This window comes from Oncorhynchus kisutch, linkage group LG17, assembly GCF_002021735.2.
Source record: "Oncorhynchus kisutch isolate 150728-3 linkage group LG17, Okis_V2, whole genome shotgun sequence".
Classification (NCBI taxonomy): domain Eukaryota; kingdom Metazoa; phylum Chordata; class Actinopteri; order Salmoniformes; family Salmonidae; genus Oncorhynchus; species Oncorhynchus kisutch.
In genome coordinates this window covers 83,065,431-83,076,242 of record NC_034190.2, presented here as the reverse complement: position 1 = coordinate 83,076,242, position 10,812 = coordinate 83,065,431, and the positions used below count along the sequence as shown (strand labels likewise).

Genomic DNA, 10,812 nt, shown 5'->3' with positions numbered 1-10,812 from the left:
AATGCTTTGAAAGGCTGGTCATGGCTCACATCAACGACATTATCCCAGACACCCTGGACCCATTCCAATTTGCATACCGCCCAAACAGATCCACAGATGACACAATCTCTAGTGATATTAAAAAAGATTAGCTAAAATTAGCGAGCTAGCTAACATTAGCCAACATTTGGCTAGCTTTAGCTAATATTGGTACATCATCAAATGTACTTCTGTTGAAACGTGACAAAACGAAGGCTGTTAGATACTACTACCTGACAGACAGCGAGAGGGGATGAAACTAACTCTCGGCTAACGTAACATGTCATTTGCACTGGGAATAAATTAAAAAATGTCTTCTGTCAAACAGCAGTTACCTTGCCTGCTAGATCAGTCAACTAAAGAGTAGCCAGTTTCTGCTATGCTTGCTATTACAACTCGGAGAGAAAAAGCACAGACAGCAGCTGCCTCTGATCATCTTTCCCATGCTGGTCCTATCCGTCAGCCTTTCAGAAGCTTTGCCTTCACACAACCTGCCTACACAAGATGTGGTGTCCATGTGGTCCTACGTTCTGCCTGCTTAAACCGGAAAACAGCCTACTCGACAGCTCTGAGGTGTCCACATGGTCCTAAAGCACACCGGCCTTCTTTATATCACAGTGCAATTCTAAAACTGGGGGGAGGGGGCAAAAATACTGTTTCAGAATGTGGAGGGGTCATGTCCCCCCTGTCCCCAGTGAAAGTTGTGCCCCTGCCAGGCAGTTCTCAGAGGAAAGCCCTAAAAAATGTTTTAAGACTCCAGCCACTCCAGCCACCCAAGTCATAGACTGTTCTCTCTGCTACTGCATGGCAAGCTGTACTGGTGGAAGTCTGGAACCAACAGGACCCTGAACAGCTTCTTCCCCATGCCATTAGATGGCTAAATAGTGAGTCCAGGTAACTATTTAACTATCTGCATTAACCCTTTTTACACCAACTCTTTTGTCTCAGCACATACACTGCTGCTACTGTTTATCGGTCACTTTACCAAGTCATTGTGTATTTATTATGACCTGTTTTATGTTTCAATTATTTCTATATTTTCTTTCTCTCATTTATAACATTTTACCGAAACTTAATGTTTCCATTACAGCTGTGATTTCTTATATATATGGTATGACTTTACTCGCGTAACGTAGTTAGTGGATCATTGTAAAAAAAAAATAAAAAAAATATTTGCACAAAAGCCAAGTTTTGGTTTTTAATGTTTCCGTACGGAAATAATTACTTGCGACACCGGTAGCAGAAGGTTCAACATCCGGTAACGACGTTCTCTCTTTCCTGTCAGCCATTTGTGATAAAAGGTGAGAGAAAGATTTTCTCTGTTTGTACGAATACAAAAATACTGTACTTTCACGAACCATAGCGGCCCAATAGGTTAAAAAAATATATTGCGAAGCATCTCCGCTAACGGCAGTGCTTTATTTATTTTGAATGTTGTCGTTATTTTGGCACATTTATGGTGAAAAAAATCGGTATGCTACCGCTGTGCCTGCCACATGCTGGATGCTTCGGCGTCAACGCAAATGTTCACATGGCTTCGTATTTGCTTATGAACGTCTCCCCTCTCCACCAGAGATTGTTGAATGAATTCTGATATTTAATAAGCGCATTATTTTTCCCAGCCTAACGTTGCCATGCAAACGAGAAATGTTGAGCTTGACTAACTATCTTAACACGTTAACACATTAAGCTAGCTAGCTAATTGCTCTATAATAGCTAATGTAGGGGGGGCTGCCTTAATCGAAATCCACCTGCTCCCGGGGAACAGCGGGTTTACCTCGTTAGCTCGGGGATTCTTCCTGTTACTGGCCCAACGCTCTAACCGCTATGTTACCATAGTATATATTCTATCCATATCTGAAGAATGGTATCGGTACAGCAATAGTTAAATAGCATAGGCCTTGACTAGAATACAGTGTTTACATATGAAGTGGGTAAAACGGTATGTGATAATTAAAGGGACCAGTGTTCCATGACTTTGTACATCGGGCGGCAGTCGCTAAGGTGGTGTGTGACAGGGCAGGGTGCTGAACTTCTGTGTGGTGCAAGCTAGCTGATTAATAGCTCAATCTTTTTCTCTGCTACTCACAGATCGAGTGACCGATCATCATCACCAAAAAAAACAGAATGCAGAACGACGCCGGTGAATTCGTGGACCTGTACGTCCCACGTAAATGGTGAGTCCCTCGTAGCACCACACCTGGAACGAAACAAGCCTACGACAACGAGCAACGTTAGACGTTTGTGTAATGGATAGATAGTTGGTTTCATAGCTAGGTACATAATTTAACTTTGTGTTGATGAATGCACTCTAAATTAATTTTGCCCTGTCAACAACATTCGCTAGAGTTCCTGTAAGTCTGATTCTATATGCAACTTGCTATGACCCTGTGGCTTTCAGCTCTGCAAGCAACAGAATCATCGGAGCCAAGGACCACGCCTCTATCCAGATCAACATTGCTGAGGTAATAACTAGTGGCCCAAGCTACAGAACTCTATGACCTCATAATGTACTTTAGTGTCTTTGTCTCAAATGACAACCTATTTCCTATGTAATGCACTACTGAAAGTAGTACGGGATCGGGTTCCATTTGAGCCACACTACAGGAGGTTGGTGGAACCTTCATTGGGGAGGACTGGGCTCGTGGTAATGACTGGAGCGGATTCAGTGGAATGGTATCAAATATCAAACATACGGTTTCTAGGTGTTTGATGTCATTCCATTTGCTCGGTTCTGACCATTTATGAGCCGTCCTCCCATCAGCAGCCTCCTCTTTCATTGATCTGGGCCCAGTTTCCCCAAAAGCGGTGGAAGTTGAGCGTACATGCGGGTTAACGATGAGTCTTTCCTACAACGGCCGAAGACGCATTTTCCCAAAACGTTAACCTTTTTTATAACATGTTAAAGCTGACGGCACTTTTCATTGGCTACTTAGTATAAGAGAGAGGGCGATTTTTTAAAAACAAGTAGTACAATAGAAAACGAAGCTTAGCCCTAGCTAGCTAGCTAAATAAAGAGGTTTTTGGAGAAGTGGTCTTAGATCGCGGTGGTGTTGTCATCCATCGTTTCCTATGTTTGCAGCCTGCTCATGCTCACTAAATCAGTGACCATGGATCATGTTCTATACGTTATCTGCCAATAAATGGTGAGATTTAAGGCTAAAACATTGTAAATAACCTGTAACAATGATCCCCAAACAATGTATTGCAGAATTTGGCATGTTCTAGCAACGGACGCTAGTAGCTTCTCTTTGGCAGGGGGTCAATATTTGGCACTTTTTGGCAGTGGGCCAATATTTGGCACTTTTTGGCAGTGGGTCAATATTTGGCACTTTTTGGCAGGGGGTCAATATAATATTTGTACAATTTTTTTATTTTTATTGCAGGTTGACAAGGCAACCGGTCGCTTCAATGGCCAGTTCAAGACCTACGCTATCTGTGGTGCCATCCGTAGAATGGTAGGTGTCTCCGTTTTCATGAGGAGAGGGTTGCAAATTTACAACCGGCATTTCTTGGAAAGGTTACTGGAATTTTGCAACCTTACACAAGGTGATGTTGCAGGACGTTGGCAGCGAGGCTTGGCCTGTAGTGGCTCTGTCCTCCTGCGGTGGCTCTGTCCTCCTGCGGCAGCTCTGTTACAGATAACTGATGGTTTGAGGCCATGCTCTCTCCTCCATACCAAGGTTATAGCTAAACCTCAGACACACCACTGGCATCAACTATCTTTTATCCAGCCACCGCAGGAGGACAGCCACCTGCACGTGGCTCTGTCCTCCTGCGGTGGCTCTGCCCTCCTGCACGTGGCTCTGTCCTCCTGCGGTGGCTCTGCCCTCCTGCGGTAGCTCTGTTACAGATAACTGATGGTTTGAGGCCATGCTCTCTCCTCCATACCAAGGTTATAGCTAAACCTCAGACACACCACTGGCATCAACTATCTTTTATCCAGGTACATTAATTATAGAGACCTCTACCCCCCCATCTAAAGTCTGCCATTATCGGTGTAGATTCAGGAGAGGAAGTCACTCGCACATTTAATCCCTCAAGTCAACATGGCATCATTTGATATTGTACATTATCTTCTGTGTGATGGTGTTAACAAATGTGAGGTGTGTTTGTGTATATATATATATATTATATATGTGTATGTGTGAGGGACTATCTAATGGGCCCTCCTGTCCCGTCCTGCAGGGCGAGGCCGACGACTCCCTCCTGCGGCTGGCTAAGACCGACAGCATCGTGTCAAAGTAAGTACATCTCTGCTGTTCTGTGTTCAGCCTGGTGTTTTGTCACGATACCAACAAGTTTTGACTTAGATACTCGATACCACAACAAATGAAGAAGGCCTATTAGCCAACGTCACAGAATGGCTCTTGTGATTGGTGCCGTTGTTCGACTAAATTAAACTGTGATTGGTGCCGTTGTTCGACTAAATTAAACTGTGATTGGTCAGGCTCTACTAAATTAAACTGTGATTGGTCAGGCTCTACTAAATTAAACTGTGATTGGTCAGGCTCTACTAAATTAAACTGTGATTGGTCAGGCTCTACTAAATTAAACTGTGATTGGTCAGGCTCTAAATTAAACTGATTGGTCAGGCTCTACTAAATTAAACTGTGATTGGTCAGGCTCTACTAAATTGAACTGTGATTGGTCAGGCTCTACTAAATTGAACTGTGATTGGTCAGGCTCTACTAAATTAAACTGTGATTGGTCAGGCTCTACTAAATTAAACTGTTATTGATCAGGCTCTACTAAATTAAACTGTGATTGGTCAGGCTCTACTAAATTAAACTGTGATTGGTCAGGCTTCTACTAAATTAAACTGTGATTGGTCAGGCTCTACTACTGCAACAAATAGGAGTGTGTGAATGAATTGAGTTATTGAGCTTGTTTTTTGGGCTGATTTCACGGGGCTACAGACGAAAAACTATCTGTTTCCCTTCCATTTGATACTTATTGTATTGTACTGATCAACAACAATTGACCAAAAAGAAGCAATCTGTTATTTTATAAAAGTGTGCCTGTCTCTTTAAGACCCGTGATGTCATTCAGGGTCAGTTTGAGCAAAGATGATGTTGACTGGGAGAGATGTGGGCGGGGGGGGGGGGGGAGAGACTATATAAGTGAATTAATTAATAAAGTTTTTGGTGACAATCGGCTTTGAAATAAGCAATATTTTTTGAGGAGCCAGGCCCAGCCAATCAGAATGAGTTTTTACACACAAAGGTGCTTTATTACAGATGCAAATACTCCTCAGTTGTATTTAGAACGCACATATGGGTATTTGGGCACAGCCAGTGTGTGATTGGTGCCGTTGTTCGACTAAATTAAACTGTTATTGGTGCCGTTGTTCGACTAAATTAAACTGTTATTGGTGCCGTTGTTCGACTAAATTAAACTGTTATTGGTGCCGTTGTTCGACTAAATTAAACTGTGATTGGTGCCGTTGTTCGACTAAATTAAACTGTGATTGGTGCCGTTGTTCGACTAAATTAAACTGTGATTGGTGCCGTTGTTCGACTAAATTAAACTGAGATTGGTGCCGTTGTTCGACTAAATTAAACTGTGATTGGTGCCGTTGTTCGACTAAATTAAACTGTGATTGGTGCCGTTGTTCGACTAAATTAAACTGTGATTGGTGCCGTTGTTCGACTAAATTAAACTGTTATTGGTGCCGTTGTTCGACTAAATGAAACTGTGATTGGTGCCGTTGTTCGACTAAATTAAACTGTGATTGGTGCCGTTGTTCGACTAAATTAAACTGTGATTGGTGCCGTTGTTCGACTAAATTAAACTGTGATTGGTGCCGTTGTTCGACTAAATTAAACTGTGATTGGTGCCGTTGTTCGACTAAATTAAACTGTGATTGGTGCCGTTGTTCGACTAAATTAAACTGTGATTGGTGCCGTTGTTCGACTAAATTAAACTGAGATTGGTGCCGTTGTTCGACTAAATTAAACTGTGATTGGTGCCGTTGTTCGACTAAATTAAACTGTGATTGGTGCCGTTGTTCGACTAAATTAAACTGTGATTGGTCAGGCTCTACTAAATTAAACTGTGATTGGTCAGGCTCTACTAAATTAAACTGTGATTGGTCAGGCTCTACTAAATTAAACTGTGATTGGTCAGGCTCTACTAAATTAAACTGTGATTGGTCAGGCTCTACTAAATTAAACTGTGATTGGTCAGGCTCTACTAAATTAAACTGTGATTGGTCAGGCTCTACTAAATTGAACTGTGATTGGTCAGGCTCTACTAAATTGAACTGTGATTGGTCAGGCTCTACTAAATTAAACTGTGATTGGTCAGGCTCTACTAAATTAAACTGTGATTGGTCAGGCTCTACTAAATTAAACTGTGATTGGTCAGGCTTCTACTAAATTAAACTGTGATTGGTCAGGCTCTACTAAATTAAACTGTGATTGGTCAGGCTCTACTACTGCAACACACCCAGATCTAACGTTCTCTTCTTCTCTCTTTTCCTAACAGGAACTTCTAGGAGATGAGCCTCTGGAATCCCTTTGTAAAATAAAAATGAATTAGAATTTGTTTCAAGCGTCATTATTAATCATAGATGATTGGTCTTAACCCCAGTTCATAGTTCCAACCATTTAGATTTAAAAAATAAAATAAAAATCTGATTGACAACCTGCATGGAAGCAGGCATTGACAAACACATTTGTGTGTGAAAGATGCCTGCCTCCACGTGAGTGATTTTAGGTGTCCTGAACAAAAAATATTAAACGAAACAACATGTCTGGTGAATATGCATGGAAGAACTGGGACGTTTTCAGCTTCCGGGAATTGTGTCCAGGCCGTTGTGACATGGGGCTGTGCATTATCATGCTGAAACATGAGGTGATGATGGCGGATGAATGGCACGACAATGGGCCTCAGGATCTCGTCACGATATCTCTGTGCATTCAAATTGACATCGATAAAATGCGATTGTGTTCGTTGCCTGTAGCTTTATGCCTGCCCCATACCATAACCCCATCACTGCCATGGGGGCCCTCTGTTGACATCAGTAAAGTGCTCACCCACACCCCATACACTTGATCTGCCGATTGGACGTACTGCCAAGTTCTCCGAAACGACGTTGGAAGGTGTCTTATGGTAGAGAAATTAACATTAAATTAGACGACGACAGATCTGGTGGACATTCCTGCAGTCAGCAGGACTAATTGAACTACAATTACCAATGTTTTACTTTGCAAGAGGCATCTTGTAGAATCGTCTGTAGTGCTACATGTTCACCACTTGATGGCACTCCGTGTCAATACATGTTTACCTGTGAAACTATCCCAATTAATGTAGTGTTATCAGGAAATAGAAAACATTTGACAGAACTTGTCAGCGTGGGATTGGTGTATATGTCCCAAAGTCAACAATCCACATTTTAAATTAATCTCAAATATAATTGAAAAGGAATGACTGTTTATTTAGTCTCGCGAAGCCATCATTCCAAATCTCATCTCTTCGCCTCACTAGTGTAAAGTGAATCTCAGTGGTTACTGCTAACCTAACCACTCTGAACAGCTGTTTTAGTGTCTATTCTGAATGGTGTGGCCTATCTAACGTTTAGGCTATGTTAAGATAACAGGGAGTATGTAGATAGTCATCACTGTAAACACAGACTTGGTCCGGAGTCCCAACAGCTGATAGCAGACTGCTTTAAAATCTCTCTCGCTGAGGTCAAATGAAAGGACTGATTTTAAAATCTCTCGCTGAGGTAAAATTACATTTTAAATTGGTGTCTGTTTGTTTCCCACACTCTCTTCCAAACCTTCTCTCTGCCTCTCTTTCTCTGTCCCCCCCCCCAGGTGAAATGAAATAGCTTAGGTTGGTGAAGCCCTTCATTATTGAGAATGCTGATTACAGCATTAGTCCCTGTCTCTCAGCTCTCTCACAGCCTCCTACATGGGTCTGAGGTCACATGACCTGCAGTCTCACGTCTCATACTTGTCTTTTTAGTCAGGGGGTTTAACTGGTTGGAATCAAGTTCGCAGAACAGGCCTGTGTCCCAAATGGGACCCTATTCTCTATTTAGTGCACTAATTCTTACCAAGGCCCAAAGACTTCTGGTCAGAAGTAGCTCACTATGTAAAGAATATTGCCTGTGACAGGAAACTTTTCTTTTTTTTAGTTTTTAAAGATGTTGGGATAATTTCCCCTGGAATCTCTGAGGTTTGGTTTAAACAGACTCAATTAGCCATGGAGCTTAGATGCAGTTGAGGGTTTTGGTGGTTAGAGTCTTGATCCCAAATGGCTCCCTGTTTAGGGCACTACTTTTGACCGGATACTTATGGGCCCTGATCAAACATAGTGCACTATATAGGGAATAAGGTGTCATTTGGGAATGACCTGTGTCAGGGATATCAGTGGGGAGAGTAAGGGGCCTGAATGAGGAGTGGGGAGAGTAAGAGGTCTCAATGGGGAGAGTAAGAGGCCTCAGTGGGGAGAGTAAGAGGTCTCAATGGGGAGAGTAAGAGGCCTCAGTGGGGAGAGTAAGAGGCTCTCAATGGGGAGAGTAAGAGGCCTCAGTGGGGAGAGTAAGAGGCCTCAGTGGGGAGAGTAAGAGGCCTCAATGGGGAGAGTAAGAGGCCTCAGTGGGGAGAGTAAGAGGCTCTCAGTGGGGAGAGTAAGAGGCTCTCAATGGGGAGAGTAAGAGGCTCTCAATGGGGAGAGTAAGAGGCCTCAGTGGGGAGAGTAAGAGGCCTCAATGGGGAGGATAAGAGGCCTCAATGGGGAGTGGGGAGAGTAAGAGGCCTCAGTGGGGAGAGTAAGAGGCCTCAGTGGGGAGAGTAAGAGGCCTCAGTGGGGAGTGGGGAGAGTAAGAGGCCTCAGTGGGGAGAGTAAGAGGCCTCAATGGGGAGGATAAGAGGCCTCAATGGGGAGTGGGGAGGGTAAGAGGCTTCAATGGGGAGAGTAAGAGGCTTCAATGGGGAGAGTAAGAGGCCTCAGTGGGGAGAGTAAGAGGCCTCAGTGGGGAGTGGGGAGAGTAAGAGGCCTCAGTGGGGAGAGTAAGAGGCCTCAGTGGGGAGTGGGGAGAGTAAGAGGCCTCAGTGGGGAGAGTAAGAGGCCTCAGTGGGGAGAGTAAGAGGCCTCAGTGGGGAGAGTAAGAGGCCTCAGTGGGGAGAGTAAGAGGCCTCAGTGGGGAGAGTAAGAGGTCTCAGTGGGGAGAGTAAGAGGCCTCAGTGGGGAGAGTAAGAGGCCTCAGTGGGGAGAGTAAGAGGCCTCAGTGGGGAGAGTAAGAGGCCTCAATGGGGAGAGTAAGAGGTCTCAGTGGGGAGAGTAAGAGGCCTCAATGGGGAGGATAAGAAGCCTCAATGGGGAGTGGGGAGGGTAAGAGGCTTCAGTGGGGAGAGTAAGAGGTCTCAGTGGGGAGAGTAAGAGGAACAGTGGAAACGTTTCCTGTTCCTGTACATACAGCTCTGCGCTGCCTGTTGTCTACCTACCCTACCTGGACCCCACATACCTGCGTCTGAGGGGCGTCGAGGTTGAAGTGAGCTTCTGGGCACCAGGTAACAGAGGAAGCATTGTCTCAGCCAGAGGCTGGTGAAGGGGCGCTAGGGGATATAATGAGACCTAAAAAAAAACTACCTTTGATATGTGTGGGATCTTATCTGTCTATACATGCCCCCAGAGCCTTACGTAGGGTACTTCCCAAATGGCTCCCTAGTGGGTGTATTACTTTTAATTGTCTGGAGCCCCCCCCCCTGGTTAAAAGGAGTCCACTATATAGAGCAGTGGTAGGCAACCGTCTTCCTGGAGCCCCCCCCCCACCCTGGGCCCTGGTTAAAAGGAGTCCACTCTATAGAACAGTGGTAGGCAACCGTCTCCCCGGAGCCCCCACCCCGGGCCCTGGTTAAAAGGAGCCCCCTATATAGAGCAGTGGTAGGCAACCGTCTCCCCGGAGCCCCCCCACCCCCACCCCGGGCCCTGGTTAAAAGGAGCCCCCTATATAGAGCAGTGGTAGGCAACCGTCTCCCCGGAGCCCCCCCACCCCGGGCCCTGGTTAAAAGGAGCCCACTATATAGAGCAGTGGTAGGCAACCGTCTCCCCGGAGCCCCCCCACCCCCACCCCCCACCCCGGGCCCTGGTTAAAAGGAGCCCACTATATAGAGCAGTGGTAGGCAACCGTCTCCCCGGAGCAGAGAGAGAGAGAGGCAGAGAGAGAGAGCGGCAGAGAGAGAGAGCGAGGCAGAGAGAGAGAGCGAGGCAGAGAGAGAGAGAGGCAGAGAGAGAGAGCGGCAGAGAGAGAGAGCGAGGCAGAGAGAGAGAGAGCGGCAGAGAGAGGCAGAGAGAGAGCGAGGCAGAGAGAGAGAGAGAGCGAGGCAGAGAGAGAGAGAGAGAGCGAGGCAGAGAGAGAGCGAGGCTGCAAGATAAAGGCAGGCACCATGAGTAATGTGGTCGGTGGTTGAGGAGCCTCACAGAGACCAAACAGGAACATGTAGGCACCTGCCCTCTCAGTCAATCATCAAAGGTTCCCGCCACTACCACTCCTTCCCCTCACCCCCCCCAGCCCCCCCTCCTTCCCCTCAGCCCTCCCTCCTTCCCCTCACCCCCTCCCTCAGCCCTCCCTCCTTACCCTCACCTGTATGTTTCAGAGACAGGCCCCAGGCACCTGTAGGTTTCAGAGACAGGCACCAAACACCTGTAGGTTTCAGAGACAGGCCCCAAGCACCTGTAGGTTTCAGAGACAGGCCCCAGGCACCTGTAGGTTTCAGAGACAGGCCAGACAGTTGTATTTAGTCTATTCATGATCCAGTTCCTGTTCTGTAGTTTTATTGA

General features: G+C 45.6%; 1 protein-coding gene across 1 annotated transcript; it reads left to right on the top strand.

Moving 5' to 3' along the window:
- Window positions 1-1,232: 1,232 nt before the first annotated feature.
- Window positions 1,233-6,567, top strand: LOC109875421 (40S ribosomal protein S21). The gene is made up of 6 exons (XM_020467768.2): window positions 1,233-1,319; window positions 2,110-2,195; window positions 2,420-2,483; window positions 3,405-3,476; window positions 4,207-4,262; window positions 6,508-6,567. The coding sequence occupies exons 2-6, from the start codon at window positions 2,146-2,148 to the stop codon at window positions 6,515-6,517; spliced, it is 252 nt and encodes an 83-aa protein (XP_020323357.1). The 5' UTR covers window positions 1,233-1,319; window positions 2,110-2,145; the 3' UTR covers window positions 6,518-6,567.
- Window positions 6,568-10,812: the final 4,245 nt, after the last annotated feature.

Coding starts and splice junctions, on each gene's coding strand:
- LOC109875421 (XM_020467768.2), top strand. CDS start 2,146: ATGCAGAACGACGCCGGTGAATTCGTGGACCTGTACGTCCCACGTAAA. Junction 2,196..2,419: donor CTGTACGTCCCACGTAAATG/GTGAGTCCCTCG, acceptor TGTGGCTTTCAG/CTCTGCAAGCAACAGAATCA. Junction 2,484..3,404: donor TCCAGATCAACATTGCTGAG/GTAATAACTAGT, acceptor TTTTTATTGCAG/GTTGACAAGGCAACCGGTCG.